The sequence below is a fragment of the Dermatophagoides farinae genome, unplaced genomic scaffold, assembly GCF_024713945.1.
Source record: "Dermatophagoides farinae isolate YC_2012a unplaced genomic scaffold, ASM2471394v1 contig4, whole genome shotgun sequence".
NCBI lineage: Eukaryota > Metazoa > Arthropoda > Arachnida > Sarcoptiformes > Pyroglyphidae > Dermatophagoides > Dermatophagoides farinae.
The window spans coordinates 31,388-49,203 of record NW_027461519.1 but is presented as its reverse complement, the minus strand read 5'-3'; the positions used below and the strand labels follow the sequence as shown (position 1 = coordinate 49,203).

The 17,816-nt window shown below is 34.6% G+C and overlaps 3 protein-coding genes across 3 annotated transcripts; 1 reads left to right on the top strand and 2 right to left on the bottom strand.

Moving 5' to 3' along the window:
* Window positions 1–4,400: 4,400 nt before the first annotated feature.
* LOC142598019 (neo-calmodulin-like) lies at window positions 4,401–4,865 on the bottom strand. The gene has a single exon (XM_075735001.1). It carries the CDS (start codon window positions 4,863–4,865, stop codon window positions 4,401–4,403), a length of 465 nt encoding a protein of 154 aa, XP_075591116.1.
* A 64-nt stretch (window positions 4,866–4,929) lies between these two features.
* LOC142598018 (uncharacterized) lies at window positions 4,930–8,212 on the bottom strand. Its single transcript, XM_075735000.1, has 3 exons — window positions 7,459–8,212; window positions 5,000–5,016; window positions 4,930–4,950 (listed from the first exon to the last, which is right to left on the bottom strand). The coding sequence occupies exons 1-3, from the start codon at window positions 8,210–8,212 to the stop codon at window positions 4,930–4,932; spliced, it is 792 nt and encodes a 263-aa protein (XP_075591115.1).
* Window positions 8,213–8,828: 616 nt separating this feature from the next.
* On the top strand, window positions 8,829–14,039 carry LOC142598017 (fidgetin-like protein 1). Its single transcript, XM_075734999.1, has 3 exons — window positions 8,829–8,895; window positions 12,760–13,676; window positions 14,016–14,039. The coding sequence occupies exons 1-3, from the start codon at window positions 8,829–8,831 to the stop codon at window positions 14,037–14,039; spliced, it is 1,008 nt and encodes a 335-aa protein (XP_075591114.1).
* Window positions 14,040–17,816: the final 3,777 nt, after the last annotated feature.

Below are 17,816 nucleotides of genomic sequence, written 5' to 3'. Positions count from 1 at the left end.
CAAAAATCTCTCAACAAACTTCACCGTCAGCAGCGCAGTTATTCTACATAAATCAATTACTTGAGAAAAAAAAGTTTACAGACATAGGAGATCGCCAGGAACTATTAGATATAATCAAGAACATTTCAAACTTGATTTCAAATGGATGGATGACTTTACTGCAGATGCACAAGGTAGGGTCGTTTTTCAATATCAGTGAGAACCCCGAAATGCTCTACATAATTGCTAAAATCAAAACGCAAAATGCCGTCCCAGAAGAATTTGTTTATAAAACTCTTCTAGAAGCAACAAACCTTACACCTTTAAAGAGGGAACAACAAGAAATTTTAGACATTCAGAAGACAAAAAAACAGTTCGAGCTCGCTAACCAGCTATTAGAGAAAACCCACTGTTTTCAAAGTGAGTTTAATAAGCTAGCCGGGAGTCTCGAAAATTTTTGTAAAGCTTCCCATATATGAAATTATAGTCTAAATAATAAATTTTTATAAGAATGGCAACATATTTTCGCGGTGCGTTTCAGATCATATGTTTTTTCGTTTAGGGTTCGTGCTGATCTCGGTCGTAAGCAAATCGGTAAAAATTGACGCAGACAGCGTATTCAAAGATTATTTAGACGTGCAACAGCAGCCGGAAATTCAAGGCTTACTCGAAATTTACGAAAAAGAAATCCACCAAAAAGATTTTATCGATTCCAAGCGTTTCGAGTCGTACAAATTGGATTTTATTTCTAGCGAAGATTTTTATTTCTTGGTTGAACGTAAGTTTTGATTTGGAAAAAGTTGCTAGGAAGCATTGAAAAGGCTTTGGGTTTTTTGCAAAACAGTTATTTGCAGAACGAGTTTAGCTTGAAGAATTTGATAGACAATTTAGGGCCTATAATCTGCGAAAAAATTTTTGGTATTAATTATCATTATTCGTATCTAGATCAAATTTGTGTTGAGGTCGTTGATTTAGAAGCTTGATAGTGGTAATGAAAAGTTTGAGTAAAACTTTATGGATAGCAGCCTATAGCGTCGCAATGAGTCCTAGCAGGCCGGGAAACGAAAACATGCCTGAAAACGAGCAAACGTCTGACGGTAAGCACGAAGGGCTGCCGTATAGTCCTGTCAAAGGCAAGGATAGCGACGACCCGACTTATCCGACAATCAACATTCATTTTCAGTACGAACCGGACGCGGTTAAAGAACAAAGCGAATTCCTTAAGGATCAAAAAAAATTCGAAGATTCATTCAACAAGTTTCAAGACCACGTCCAGGAAAATTTAAGCGAGATTCTTTACTTGAACAGCAAACTTAACCAAAGGGCTGAAATAGAATTTGCAAAGAACGAAGCAAATAGACACATCAAGAAAATGTTTGATGACCCCGCTACAGCGGAAGTCCGCTGGCTGAATTCTCCCGCTCTCAACAATAGCGCGAAAATTATACAAGACAAAATCAACGCACAAGAAAAATTGGAGCTAAACCTTCGGAAAAAAAAAAAAATTAAGCGCAAAGACTATCTTAAAAACGACAAGATAAGCTACAACCGCAGCATTTATCCAAAGTTTATTTCTGATCTTAAATATATTGTTTAAAAGAGAACTGATGGTATCGTTTTGCGATCATCAAATGAATGCTAGATATTTAAAGATGTGATCAGTGCTATTTACATTGGGCGAAACGCCTAATAATCAGTACTTACGTTATTGTTGAAAAATCCGCAATGGAGAAACCAATCTTTGGTGTTTTCGCTGTTTTTGTCCGGTTTTGTAGCCTTAAGGATTTTCTCGAGTTCATCGGCGTTGTCGGCATAGTACTTGTCGAGTTGGCTAGCCAACGATTTGAAATAAATATAATTAGGTCTAGATTTCAAAAATTCTTCATTCACGTTAGCGAGACCTTTGTTGATTTTGGATATGAAACCAAACACCATGCTTTTAATGAGATGCGATATCAATTTGCTAAACAGCCTCGGAGACAAACCAGAATCCACTCTCGAATGAAGCTCAATGGCGGTGTACTCTTTAGACAAGGGTTTTAAAAAAAAGATCATATCGTTTGTGCTGATTCGGTCTATCTTAGGTCTTGCAGGTGGAACTTTAAAATCGCTAAAGTTAGCATTCGTAACTCCTTTAGCGAAAATGATAAATTGACCAATTTCATCAAGAAAATTAAGCCCGGAGCAATACACCAAGCATTCCTTTTTTTTGATTGGCCAAGGCAGATTGGCGAAATAAGAAAGTAGATAAGAAAACGTACATAACCTCTCATGCAGCTGGGTTTCGTAGCAATATGGTACCCAGTCGATAAAGCGTTCGAAGTTGTCGAGATAAGCTGCAATTGATAAAATGTCTCGGTTGAAAATAGTGCGCACTTTCGAATAAACCATACCGCTAGCTTCAATTATATGAGAAAGTGTGATACCGTGTTTAATTTCAGTTTTCCATTGCGTAATTGTAGGCTTGTTAATAAGTTTAGGAAACATAATATGAAGTCGTACTTGGATGTAGTGTCGATTTTTTTTACGGGACGTGATCTGACGTACCTGAGAGTTTTGAGTGTTAAGTTTTATGTTGCTTCTGAGACTGCGTAATGATTCCAAACTGTTGCCTGTGTCGGAATCTATCGTGGACCAAAGTGGAAACAAATTAGCTGACTGCGTTTGGCTTTCAACTAAAGTATTGTTTAACTGCAGCTTATCTGATAACTCATCGTCGTTCGTAAGTATGGAATTGATTAGTAACTTGTTCCACGCAACAATCGTAGTAGATTGCAACAGATCAACTGCTGCCCACTGTACGTCTAAACGATCTTGTACCTGGAAAAGCTTTAGAATGTCAATGAAGTAATTCCATCTTTCATACAAAGTTACATATGATTTGGCGTACACCATAGATAAAAACAGTTTGATTGCATCGATGCAAATAGATATTTCCACTTCAGAACAGTTCTTGACCGCTATTTGAAAGAGTTCTTTCGCGGAAGTCAGATATTTTTTTAAAGTTTCATTATATAATAGCTTGAACAATGGTGGTTCGTTGTTCTCTTTGATAATGTCAAGATCAATGACGGAGTTGAGTTTCTTATTATCGTTAATTGTTTTAAAAACAGTGTCGAGTTCTTTTATGTGATCCACTGCGAAATATAAACTAATTTCCTTTATTTCTTTTATTAACAAATCTAATAAAACAATTGCTTTGAATTGGTTTTCATGAAGGATGTGAAACATGCAATCTTCAAGTATTCTTGGCAAAAAACGTATCCAAACCATCATAATACTTTTATATGTGTTTAATCGAGCACCAGATATCTTTTTATTTATACCGCTGGAAGATTTTAAGTATTGCGATACGGGCTGGTGTAAAAGTTTGCTAATAGAGCTGATCTGACTTAAATCTATTCTATTAACTTTTTCTGTATTAAATTGTATTGAAGGTTGCATGATTAAGTCTTGTTGATCGTCATTCTTAACTGAATCATTCGAGCAATTATCTATTTCTGTGAACAGAGACGAACTTTTTCGTTTGGAATCAAGTTTTTTTTTTGTAACTCTTTCTTCTTTATCATAATTCGACAATGATTCGTCTGTTAAAGCATCTTCTATGTCTAAGAACTCTTGGTCTAGCGAACTTTTCGGCAAAATTAGCATGGGACAGTGATAATCTTGAAATGCATTCAAGTTTAAACTGCCTGATTGAATTTTCAGCTGTGTATTTCTCATTAATCCTGCTGTAAGAGTTTTAAAGTTGTATTAATAATAAAAACTTTTTGGAACGAGTGGTTTACAACTTTTGAGTTTATTTACATGAAATTTTATAAATAATTTATGTTGCATGCTACATAAGTACTCTCGCATACCCTTTTTAAATAACTAACATTTATTCAAATGATAATACCAAACAAATCTTTGTCAATCTTCATCTTGCTGATAAACTGAAAATCCTGTTTTTACCAGTTGGCTGAAATAACATGTATTTGTGACTTACAATGTTTTCTCGTAAAAATCGTCTTGCAAAGTTTGAATTCCATGGGTGAGGTTTTTAAAGTTATTTTCTAACATGCTTTTAAATATTGTGCTTAGAGCGTCTACAATTGACTAGGAAAAATTGACTTACCTAGATCTTTCTGATTTTGTGTTTCAGTTAATTGTGGTGGATGTAATTTAATGTTAATTAACGAATCAGCTGAAAAGTTATCAGCTGAGTAAACACTTACGTGACATGATGTTGTTTTGAATTGTTTCAATTGCTTGAGTTGTTACTGCAATAACATGAGGAAGCAAGCTTATAATCAATGATAATTGATGCTTCATTGTTATCAAACCAATTTTAATTATAACAGCCCGAGGCTTATTTAGATCAAAAAATTATTTATTCTCAAATAGCAGAGTCAAAAATAAATTCGTTTTTAATCGATAAGTTATTGATAACTATTGAATAAACCCAAAAGTTCGTCGTACGTTATGCCTGTGGGATTTGAGGTTTTAGATAAAATTTCCATTATTTCTTCATTAGTAAGTGGTTCGCCTATAAAATCAAGTGCATTGGATATCTCAAAAAAATCTAAAATTCCATCGTTATTTTTGTCGAAAACTTGGAAAGCAGACCTACATTCTTCTTCAAATAAAGAGTTATTGTTTTTTTTTACCACTGAAATAATAAAATCAACTAAATCCAAACTTTCTCCGCCTTGCGAGATTTGTTTCATCAAATCGGTAACATCCTCGTCAGAAACGTCGTGATTGAGCTTACTTAGTATAACTTTTAAATCGTATACTGATATTACACCGTCTTTATCGTGATCAAGCAAAGAAAAAACTTCTTGAAAGCTCTGTATTAATTCATCGTCAACCGCGTCGTCCTTAGTAAACTTAAAATCGTTCATTTTTGAGGTATTCGTTTGTAATTTTCTATTTAAATTCTGAGCTGTAAATTATGCATGTTGCTTATTATAAAGCGAATTTGGTTTTCTGACACAATAGTTAATTTTAGTTATTTAGAAAACCGAGCAAAAAATACCGCACCATTTTCGCACCCTATAATTATGAGATTTAAATTAACTATAAAAATATTGTTAATAGAAGAACCGAATTCAGATACATCGACAAGTTCTGTACTGCTACGATTTAAATAATTTCCGTATTTGATTTTGCCGTCAGACAATCCACAAAAAACATTTTTTTGTGTACAATCTACACATGAAAAACTGGACAAAGCATTCTCATACAGACATAAAGACTGACGAAATTTTTTTTTGTCATTAGCTGGTCGATCTCGCAACGAAATTATTTCTAAAGTAGATCTATCGATTCTCCAATGTAGTAAATCGTTCATATTTTTTTTAGTAACAAAAACATCGATAATGAAGAACGATTCGTCAATTTTTATATTAGTGACTGGTGTTTCTGATGGCATCACAGAAATAGACTTCCAACCAGTATCCCATATTTTTATTATACCCGACTCGCTTCCAAATATTAGTCCGTTAAGATACGAAGTTTCAGCTGCCGGAATAACGTTTGCGCAATCTGACTCGCTCGCTATCTTAATATACGATAATGCAGTAACTTTGGTTTCACGAACAGGAATTTTGCAAACAGGGGTAGTCAAATCTTGATTTATATTATATATTCGTAAGCCTTCATGTTCAAATGCTATACAAACGTAAGACTTCTGTATATAAACCGCAGCGGTTAAGTGAGTTGACTTTGATAGTTCAAAATATTGAATTGTTTTTTTAGTCAGATCAACGATATACACTCCTTCCTGTGCAACCAAACAATACTTACTTTTTTCTTCAACATAGACAATTTCGAATATATTATTTGACATTATCAAATATTCATAACAAAAAATAAGATCTTTTTCGGTAACTGAATAACAACTACAACTATTTTTTTTAACCACAAACAAAATTTTGTTTAGTAACTTAATAAAAATCATATCTTCGAAGTTGTAAGATTTGAATACATCCAGATTGCAATTCGAGTTCGTAGGTTTTTTTGAGTTGAATAAATCAGAATCGTCGAGAAAAAACTCATCCGTAGAATTAAGCTCGTTGTAAATGGTATTCTCGGTTTTAATTTTTTTCTTAGATAAACCTAAATCTTCTAATCTCTTTTCAATTTGGTTTTCAATGTTATCGTAGTTGTAAAACTTTTCCAAAATACGTTTTTTTGCTTGAATCTCAGTTAAGTTGTTTTCCAGTAAAGTAATTGAGGTAGATACTTTTGTATCGTTTTGAAAATTTTCTGCGCTGGGAGCTTGAGTTATTTCTAAAGTAGACTGATCATTCTTTAAAAGCATTAGCTTGTCTTTCGTGTGTTTTATTTCGTTGTCTAACATTTCATTATACAACTCTAATTCCTTTCGTTTGCGTAAATTTTTTTCAAAAGACAAGTTTTTACGGAGCAGGTCGATTTCATCGAGCAGTTTCACTGCATCAAGCGAAGTATAATGCAAAAGAAGCTTTTGTTTATTTAAACATTCAAAAGCTATACAGTACATTTGAAAAAGATCAGACATTATAGCGTTTTGATTTTCTTCTAAATACTTGTCAATGTCTTTTTGTAAATTCAGAAGTTCTTCCTCTAATGTGAGTTTTTTTTTTTCAAATTCATTCACATTAGCTTCATAAATCAGCGATTTTATAGAATCACTGCCCGACAGGGTTGGCGTGTCAGAAGTGTTGTACTTTATTTTAATTGATTCTAATTTAAAATTGATATCTGATAACAAATTGATTTTAATATGCTGAGCAAAGCGGTAGTTGATTAAATCGGTGAGAATACGTTTTTGTTTTAAGAAAGATTCGTCTGACGGCACAGCAGTATTATGTTTAATTGTATTTACAACTTTTTGATTGATGTCAAAAGGTTCGGAGATATGACCGTCGTCAAAGTTATGCAGGACCTCATAATTTTTTATTTCAGCATCGAGGCTTTTTTCGTAAAAACTTCGATCATGATCAATCGAAGGTTCGGTTTCAGAGTTACTTAACAATATTGATAGTTCAGTCCGATAATATCCAATTTTTCTATTGATGTATTTTATTTTTTCTTCGAGTAGTTTCATGTATTTAATACTAGAGTTGGAAGGAGTGAAAGTTTTATTGTTGCTGTTCAAGCAACGTTTATTTGAAGAATCCGCATCTAATTTTGTATTTTCTTGAAAATCTATGTTATTTTTAAATCCTTTATAATGCTCAAGCCATAACTGTTGTTCATAAGTATAGTTAGCTAATAATTGGTTAATGTAAGTGACGATTTGAGATTTTTTTGTTTCAAAGCTATACTTGTCATCTGGTTTTAAATACATGTTGAACAAGTTATGAGAGTTTAAATGACAATATTTATTGTTGCGTATTCCTTTTGTTTTTTCATGTACATTCTTCAATTCAAAATATTTTTGTTTGTAGAAGCTAAGTTCTTTCAGCACGTCATCATAGTTTGTGCCCATGTGTTTAAATTGTGAATTACGATTGATTTCAGCCGTATCGATTATCACTGCTCGAGATTTCAAATCATCGCATTTGATGTTGCGCATTTGATTTGCATAGCGAAAAGTGTTTAAAGATTCGCCCAAATTATCAATTCTGCAGTCTATACAAGCTATAAAGCTAAGTTTGCTGCGGCCATCTAACGTATCTTGCAGGAGTCGCGTTAGTTTGGAAGATCGATACGGAACATGCACATTGTTTTGGTTCGAACTCTTCAGTTTAATAACCTTGGCCAAAGCCAGTAAACTTTGATTTATATAGATACCTTCTCTGAAATTTTTTCCTAAGCTTTTAGTACGCTTGACGCGTTCACTTCCAGCGAGATCAATTAAAGTTAGTTTCGCCAATTTAGTTTGCCAGGTGGTTGTCGATTCCAAATATATATTGAAAATGGCATGACTGCGAGAGGAATACGCGTTAAGTTGGTGAGAGTATGTTACTCTTTTAGATATGCCGTTTTGAGTAAGTTTTACAGCCTGATCTAAATTAGTAACAATGTGTTCTGTCAATCCTCGTAACTGCATGAAATGATTTTTATCCTCGATAATAGGAGAAGTTATAGGAACTTTAACAGGATTTTTGTCAAAAAGATCGTAAAGATCGTTACCATAGACTTCGATAAAAGTCACTTTAACTTTATGTGTAATATCATTTGAGGGCAATTTAGCCAATCGATCAAATATGTCGCAAAAAGTGTTGTAAATCAAACCTCGCTGGCCATTTTCTAATCCCATCAAATAAGTTTTTCCACTCCCAGTTTGTCCATACAGGATCAAAGTTCCATTAGTCTGGCCAAATAATCCGTCGACTATATTTTTTGCAGTGCAATCGTAAAGTTCTTCATCAGTTGTTAAGTCGTCGAACACGTGGTCAAAATAATAGCATGTCTTAATAGAGTCTATTCTGACCAAGTCTTGGGTGTAATCAAAAGAAAATTTTTCGTCGTCTTCGTAGTTATTCCGGATTCTACAATAAACTTTACATTGCGAATTCGGCATAAATATTTTTTTCTTTTTTTATATGTTTAACCCCCAAAAAGATGTAAAGTTTTTTTATTGGGAGAAGTACAGTGACGATTTCGTTGCGCAAACCATTACAGGTTTTTGTCACAGATGTGGAAACCAAAAATACGTAGTGGATTCACTAGCAAAAAATAACCACCTTGTTTGCAATAAATGTATTAATATTAATAAACGATTTTATCAAAAAGTCACACAGAGTGAAACTATTGAAAACTATGGAATAAGTCTTTCCGTGCTTTCGAACGCAGTAAAAAATAATGTCGTAGCCATGGAAACCAGCACCACTAAAAATGGAAGAAAAGTAAATTTATATTACAAATTTCAAATAATGGAATTACAAACGAAAATTTATGGCTCGGAGGCTAATTGGCATAAAATTAAAGATGAAAGACAAAGTAAGAAAATCAGTAAAATGTTTTCTTCGCTTGATACTATGAATCCGAGCAAAAAATTAAAAACAGAAACAAGTAAAACTACAGAAGATTTCATTGAGATTGACTTATGACGCAGTTTTGGGAGTGTTGGTAGGTTGGGCTTTCAAAAGCAAGTTGATTTCCTGCAAAGTTTTAACTGTTTGATTTACTTTTGCCTCGAGCGACTGGTAGATCGGTGTGAACTTTTCATTAAGACTATTAAAATAGTTTATGTGGTCGTCCAAAGTACGTTCAATGAAATAATTACAACCCAGATCAATAATATATTTGTCTGGATTTATAATTTCGGCTTTTTTATACAACGTGGACGATAAGGGAACAAGGATCTAAGTATAGTTTTAGGCTTTTTGACTTACTTCTTTTCTTTTGTCTTCAGTTAGTTGAGCCAAAACGCCTTCTGACGATTTAATTCGCTGTAGAGTGCTTCCAAGAACTTTAACTTGTTCTAAAGTGCTATAATGAGACTAAAACTCATACTATTAGAAAAACGTACCGTTTGAATCTGTTTTTGTAAAATGAGAAGCTCATTTTTTGAAAGTTTATTTAATATTATTTCTCCGTTGTGTTGTTCTGCCATTTGAGAGCCATTTTTTAATAAATGAATAAATAAGATCAAAATATTTATTTATAAATGAATATTATTTTATTTTTGTGAAAGCACCACGGAAAAAGTTTTCTTCAAAATGAAAAAAAAATTTAGCTGAAGACGCTAGAATGGATTTTGATAAAATTAGATACGTAGACAATATATCGGTTGTCATTACAACAGTCGCAAGTAAGTAGTATTAAAAACGATATTTTATAGACTTTTTTCTTGCCTTTACTCACTCGTTGTATGCTGTGATTTTCCTTTGTGCTACTGTGGCATTACAAATGGCGTTCGACACTATGCTCCGGACAAAGCAGAAAGCGACAATCTTTTTCGTGCACAGGCTTGTATACATCATCCTGTGTTTTGTGGACATCGTAATTCTTCCGATATTGGTCTTTCCTCACCGATTTTCATTTTATTCAGAAGCAGCAAAAGTACATTTTTTGATTAACATGATTTTAAAAATAATTGCGGGAGTTCTTCATGGATTTTTCGCTTATTCGCTCTATGGCCAAGTGAGCTACAACGACATTAAGTTGGACAAAAAGCTTCAATTCGTCTAGACGTAATTTGTATTTTGTTGAAAAGGTTAAACATTAGTAGAATGATATTTTTTAATATGGTTAAGCCATTCGTGCTTTTCGTAAAAAATTACATCACAACTTTCACACTTGTAAATGTAATCTGAATAATCTGAATGAGACGGAGTTAGTCTTTTCTTGCTTGAAACAGAGTGATTTGTCGTAGTGTAATGGTTAGAAAATGACGTGTACGTTAAGAATTTCATACCACATTCTTCGCAAGTGTAAGTTGGATTAATGTGCCGTTGAAGATGAGTGTACCATGCTCTACGCGTGGCAAACTTCGCGTCGAAACACTCATCAAAGAAACAAATTGAAATTTGCTCGTTGCTATCTTTTTCTGTGTAAAGATCGATCTTGGTAACTAAATTTTTTACTAAGTCATCATCCAACTGAGTGGTGAAAGAATGGCATAAGTTAATTAGTTCGGCGTTATCGATTTTTGAACTGTAAGTGACAGCATTTAGCTTGGTTTGTATTAAATTTAACAGATCAGAGTTTATTAATTCAGAAGACTCTACTTTGGATAGGGAAAAAAACAAAATTAATCTCAGCAGAGCAGGATTGACGAGATTCCGATGTTTGTAACAAATATGGTACATCAGCTGGATAAGTTTACTGAAGGAATGATTACAGGAAACGTAACCGTATTTTAATAAAATGGGATGAATATGACATCTAAAAATTTTGTTGTGCACTGTGCGAACATGTCTGTTTAATTCAAACTGAAATTCCCATGCTTTGTTGCAGATCTCACATATAAATTTTTTTTCGACAATTTCTGTATCTTTTTTGTGAGCGTTCTTTTCATGACGTTTAAGTCCATCTTTTCGAGCATAATTAGAACCACAAACTGCACATGTGTAAGACATATTTCAAAGGTTAATAATCTTAACGAATAACGCAGAAATACTACTAGAATAAATCTACTAAATCAACTTTTCCTTGCAAAGATAGCTTTCGTCAACGTTTGTGATTTTTATTGTTTTTTGTTTTTTATCAGCTTGAGTTTTGTTTTCTAGTCGAATCGACATCAAAATTTTATATCCTGTAATTCCAAAAAAAATAAACCAAAATAAGAAAATAATAACTAACACCACAAGTTGATTTAGGATTCGTGGCCGGGTGAATAAATCCGAAAAATCAAAGACTAATTGCTTTGAAATGTTGTTTAGTAGGTAAATTGCTCTGCTTTCGTTGTTGTTCAGTTTATTCGCCGCTAGCACCAGCTTGTCCGATATTTTCTGCAATAATATGTTTGGTATTTTTTCTCGAACTAGACCACCCGAAAAAAATTTTAAATTTACGTAACCAAGATTATTTAGTTGTATGACAAATAACAGTGTCGAATCACAAACCTCTGGCACAACGTTACTATTGATTTTATGGCCAAGAGGCCAACTAGTGTTGCAAATTTTAACAATGTCTTCTATTGAGTTTTTAACTGCTGGGCTAGCGATAAAATATCCGAGCTTTAACTGCAAGTTGTTATAAGATCCACATTTTTTGGTAATTATTTTATTAGAAATCAATTTCGTGTTTTGAACCAGCGTTGTGGTATCGCTGTTAAATAAAATAAAATCCTTATCACAGAATTCAGCCTCATGAGGCCATTTCGACGGTAAATTACAATTTTGTATATTTAAATCTTTGTTTGTCAAAAAAAATGAATGTGTACTAGTTAAGTCGTCTAAAAAATTTAAAAACTTTAAGTTTTCAGCAAAGGAATCAAGTTTATTCTTAGAACTAACTTCAATTCCAAGTTTGTACAAAAGAGCGGACCAGTATGAATCGTCTTTGATTTTAATGTTGCTTTTTCTCAGTATACTCAGTAGCTTATCTCTCATGTTTTTTGTTATTTTACTCATAAATGAATTATTGCTGTTAGACGCGAGCTTGTAAGGCTCTAGTTCTTTTTTCAAAAATTCATAATTTTTACTTTGAACAAGATCGTGGTTATTTTGGTCATGTGAATGCAAAATATTTTTGATTCGTTCCTGCTTCTTAAGATTTTGTTTTTGCTTTTCTTCGACAAGTTTTTGTTTTTTTTTACCTTCTAGTATCTGATAAAATAAATCTAAATAGCTACTCTCGTCGATCAGTTTCTTATTACTAGTTAGTATTTTATGTGAATCACTGTCTACTAAAAATTCCCTCACTACAGGAAAGTTAGCTATAACTAATGCATCTCTTAAATTAACTTTGGCAGGCTCATGGATCATAAAAATTAATTTGATTTTTTCTTTATTGGTATAATTTCCGACCTATAAAATCATATTGTCGATAATATAAAATGTGTGTAGAAAAGTGGCATAAGATGCGTAATGAGTCAAGTATGGAATCACTGGCAGCGAACGACTTTTGCTCGAAAAAAACGTAACAGACGAGCTGAAGACAATCTTTCAGATACTAATTCGACAACAGAAGAATCTTTAAATGAAAATCCAGTACAAAAAAATTACCTGAATTTTAAACGCAGGCCCGCAAAAAGATCTAAAAATTTGCTGAATTTCGGGGTTCAAATCACGAACAATAAAAACAAACTAACCGACTCGGACAATGAAGAGCTTTATGGCTATACCCAACGGCAAGACAACGACGTAGCTTATGAAAATGACAGTTTCAAACCGGCTTATGACCTCTTAAACACAGAGGCAAAAAATAAAATTCAAAATAGTCAAAAAAGTAGTAATCAGATGAAGCCTGTTATAGGTTTTCGAAAAAACTTACATCAGTTAGACAGCCAAACTATTATACCGGAACAAACTAAACCGCAAAAAGGTCCTGTCGAACTAGTTTTAGAAAGTTACCCACAACTTTCTGAAGCACATCTACAACAAATGTTGACGTGTTTGACTCTGCCTTCGGGCCTTGATGTCACAGAACACAGCATCGCTGGCTTAGAAAAAGTTAAAGCGTTAATTAAAAACAAGATACTAAGACCTCTTTGTCGTCCCGACATACACAAAGGTTTATATCGACCGACTAACGGCATTTTATTATTCGGTCCACCCGGAACAGGTAAAACGACTCTTGCGAAATGGATCGCTACAGAGTCTGCAGCTGCTTTTTTTAACGTCACACCAGCTAATCTGACTAGCAAATTTTATGGTGAAACAGAAAGCCTTGTAAAAACGTTGTTTTGTGCAGCTAGAGTATTAGCTCCTTCAATAATCTTTTTTGATGAAGTTGACTCGATTTTGAGTAAACGAACAGACAAGGAAGAAGAATCGACTACGCGCATGAAGAACCAATTATTACAATTCATGGACGGATTTACAAATGATGAGAAAAAAACAGTAATTGTTATTGGAGCTACAAACAGGCCTAACTGTTTAGATGAAGCAGCCTTGCGTAGACTGTCAAAGCGAATATACATTCCTTTGCCAGACCATTTTTCAATAGCAGCTCAAATAAAAACCATTCTTAGCGACCATGCTGAACAAATGAATTTGACCAACGATGTTGAGCTTTCTTGGGTTGATTCTTACGCAAAAAATTTATCCGGTTACAACGGCAGTGACATTCGAAGTTTATGTATAAAAGCTGCTGAGCTAGTCTACCAAACGGTAATTGAAAACATAGGCCAAGACATCAGTGCGTTAACAAACGAAACATTTTGGCTTCCCCAAGAAACCGAATTTACAAATGCTTTGCAGTATATAAAGCCTTCATCTTTGCTGAACGAAGAAAACGTCAAGTTTTGGGAAGACATTTCGTCAAGGTACGAATCGCTTTAGTGTGCCGCAATTGTGTTTTCAAACCACCAAGACTGTTTAAGAAACATTGAGCAAGCTGCTACTAGAAGGGTTATTCATAACATCGAATATAGCAAAGAGTTGAAGAATCACATCATTATAGATTTCCACAGACAACTCAATTGCAATTTGTTTTAAAATATTGATCAGTACTTGGCTAGTTACATGGTTTAACTCACCATCAGAACCGTGTTTCAATAATAGCGATTCCCGCGGATTTTTCGCTATTACTTTATTGTGGCTGACTATCAAGGTATAAATGGTGCCGTTGGAAGGGATCGTTATCTGTACGAGTTGAATGATCATCAAACACAAAGTTCGGAGAATTGAAAACGCCTAAAGCAAATTGTTTTATTCTAACGTACCTGCTCTTTCGATTTGTTATTGCACAAAGCGTTGAAATCTTTCAAAGACATTTGTACAATACCGTTTGTGTCGTACGAATCCTTAATCGGGTTATTTGCCTTTAAGATTTGATGTCTAACGATCAAGCCGAAATAAGATTCGTTTGGAGCGACTATCAGAACCTTTATAAGCTTATAAGCGTTCCACAACTCCCGTAAACGTTTTTGTAAAAGAAATTTCAATTCTACCTTGAACGTTTGGATTGACTCAGTGAAATTTTTTTTAGCCAAATTTTCGATTTTGAAAGCATCTTCATCGAAGCTGGTGCAATCTTCGTCAATTTCGTCAATTTGAAAGCTGTTTTGCTGAAGAGAATAGTTTTTTATTTCGCAAGTTTTGCGAAAGTACTCGCTAAAAATAATTGGCATTTATAACATACTGAATCTTTGAAGCGTCGAGATCTGAATTAAATTCTACAGGGCTCTGGTCTTTCCTGTTTATGAAAAGCTTTCCTTCAATGTTTACAAGATCATAATCTCCACTCATTCAAACTCGAAACTTGACCGAGCAAAAACTAGAGCATGACCCTAAACTAAATAAATATTGTTAAAATTTATTATAAAAAAAATATTTAAACTTTATAGGAGTACCAACTTTAAAAAGTTAAAAGTGTCCAGTTCGTGATAAATTTGGTTAAATGGAGTTTGATGCAGACAAAACGTTCTCACAAGTTGGAACGAGTAAAGAAGAGTTTTTGAAGAAGCTGCCCAACGAAGCGTCGAAACTGCCCACAGTTTTGTTTGTGGTTGGCATGGCTGGCGCTGGGAAGTCTACATTTATTGCGTCTTTTTTCGTGTTTTTGCAGGAAGTCATGAAAAAAAACGTTTACGTAATGAACTTGGACCCAGCCGTCATAACTACCCCGTACAAAGCGAACTTAGACATCAGAGATACAATAAATTTCAAAAAAGTAATGAAAAAATACAACTTAGGCCCGAATGGCGCAATTTTGACCAGTATTAATTTGTACGCAACCAAGTTCAACGAAATAATGGACGTTTTAACCAAACGAGCAGAACAAGTCGACTATATTCTGGTTGACACGCCAGGGCAGCTTGAGGTGTTCAACTGGAGCGCTAGCGGTTTATTGATAACAAGCGCCCTAGCGTTCCAGTTTCCCTCATTAATTTTATTTTTAGCAGATTCAGAGCGCTGCAAGCAGATGAACGTTTTAATGTCGAACCAACTGTGTGCCTCTTCGATCGAGTGCCGTTTAAGGCTGCCGATGATCAGAATATTTTCCAAAAGCGATTTGGCCGGCCAATTCGATTTTAAAAGTCTCGTCACAGACATGCTCGCGATTGTTGAATTGGCAGAACAGTCGAACTTTGACTCTTACAGCAACTCGCTTGCGAAATCGATCGCCCTGAATTTCGCCGACATCTACGCGAAAGAACTATATGCGTGCATTTCCATACACCCAGACGACGAGCCAGAAGGTTTTGACTCGCTCGTCAAGCTGATTGAAACGAAAAAAAAGGATTACTTTGAGTACTACTTGGCTTGGCTCACGAGCGAGTTCGATCGCCTCGAAAGCAAACAGAAAAAGTCAGCTCAGGCGGAATACAATAAATTCACGGACGACCTTGACAAACTTAATTACGAGCAAAATAAATTTAATTAATTATAATCTATTTATTTTTTTCTAATCGCTATTAACGAAAAAAGAGAATAATATTTTTACTTATTCTAGCAGTAGAATGCTTTAGTTTAGTTTCATTTACAGAAAGCAGAAACAAATAAAAACTAGTAGTGCGAAAAAATGTCAGGAATCGGTTCTGGTTACGATCTCAGTGTCACAACTTTTAGTCAAGACGGCCGGCTTTACCAAATCGAATACGCAGAAAAATGCATTTCTTCGAGCAGCCCAGTGTTGGGCATTATTTGCAAAGACGGCATCTTGCTTGCAGCTAACATTTGGCGCCAAAGCAAGCTGTTGCTTCCCGGAAGTGGTAATCGACTTTTCAAAATTTCAGACAACGTTATTTGTGGAGTCGTGGGCATGCGATCAGACGGCTTAAAACTTGTTGATCGCGCCAGATTAGAATGTTTACATTACTTTGATATGTGGGGCAGCAACATACCCGGTAAAATCTTGGCCTTAAACTTTTCTCAATACTTACATGCCTACACTTGCTACTGGCCATACAGGCCAATGGGTGCTTACACAATTTTTGGTGTTTTTGAAGAACCAGAAAACCCAACCTTTCCAGGTTCCACCGTTGTGAACAGTGCAAAAAGCGCATATATAAAAAAAAACGAAAATACTAACGCGACGGACAAAAGATTTTCAATTTACATAGTTGACACGAGCGGATCAATAACAAGCGTTTACGGCACAGCCTTGGGCCACGAGTCCGATCTCACAGTAACCAGTTTAGAAAACTGCGACAGACAAAATATGACCATCGATGATATGAAAAAATACATAGCTAAAGTGCTTGTCAAGCAGCATTTAGACAACGACTCTAAGAAAGACTTTGAGCTGGAATTTTTGAGCATTAACGATCAAACAATCAGTAAGGCTAGCCATTCAGAAGTTGAACAGCTCAAGGCGAACGCTACGAGCCAGTATCACTATGAGAACACACTTTAACTTATTTTTGTAAATTTCTTCTTTTAGCTCGAACGCATAACTTTTAGTTCAAATTTTTGTTCCTATGGAATTGTCCATTTATAAACTTGATCTAAGAAAAAGTTCTGTGGTTGGTTTATTGCCAGTTTTTTCTTTGAACTGCCATGGTACCAATTGTTCCGAGTTCACAAATCGGGCACAGACTCTTTGCATGTTCGATTGAAAACGTGGCTTTGCAGACTCGACAAAAAAGTTTATTTTTGTCATTGAAACAGCGGAATGTAGCGTAACAGACGTTTTGATTTGCTAAAACTGCAATGTTTGGAATGATGTCGAACTGATTATACGCTTCAGCCAGACATCGATCTAAATAACTCGTAGACACTTTAGCGATTTGCGTGTTGTCCGGGTACAAAGTTGTGAAGTACTCGATCAGTTGGGTAGCCGTAAGATAATTGGCGAGACCGATAGACAACTTTACAACTTGCTTTAGAATAATTGCAAGCTGATCTATTTCGGAAGAATTGTGAGTTAAAAACGCCACAAACTTGTTTAGTAAATCTATTTCAGATTTTTTCTGGGTTTCAGCTTGGTCGGGCTCGTGAACGACCGCTTTGTTTTTCACACTTTCAAATTCTGAACATACCATGGAGGCAACTACGTAAAAACGGATAGCAGAGATCGCATAGTTGTACTCACTTAACTGTGACTCTTTGATTTTTACGAATAGAGAATGTAAAAATAAGTTTCTGCAGTCTTCAACGATAGAGTTTAGCTTTTTATTCGAGAAGTCACTTCTAATTTTTTCTAGTTTGGCAAACAAACCTCGTAAATTGACGTCATCAACCATATAATCTGCAGAATCTCCGTTTGTTGTCTTGCCCAGTTTATTTTTAAACAAAATAGCAGCCTTGTATGGACTAAACAAGCTGGGAACGCAGATAATATTAGAAAGAAATAAGCGAAATGCG

What these genes read in the sequence shown, in the direction of transcription:
- LOC142598019 (XM_075735001.1), bottom strand. Translation starts at nt 4,865, where the DNA reads ATGAACGATTTTAAGTTTACTAAGGACGACGCGGTTGACGATGAATTA.
- LOC142598018 (XM_075735000.1), bottom strand. Translation starts at nt 8,212, where the DNA reads ATGGGATTAGAAAATGGCCAGCGAGGTTTGATTTACAACACTTTTTGC.
- LOC142598017 (XM_075734999.1), top strand. Translation starts at nt 8,829, where the DNA reads ATGGAATTACAAACGAAAATTTATGGCTCGGAGGCTAATTGGCATAAA. An exon ending in AATTAAAGATGAAAGACAAA is followed by an intron (nt 8,896 to 12,759) that starts GTAAGAAAATCA and finishes TCTTAAACACAG; the next exon opens with AGGCAAAAAATAAAATTCAA. An exon ending in CTGAGCTAGTCTACCAAACG is followed by an intron (nt 13,677 to 14,015) that starts GTAATTGAAAAC and finishes AATATTGATCAG; the next exon opens with TACTTGGCTAGTTACATGGT.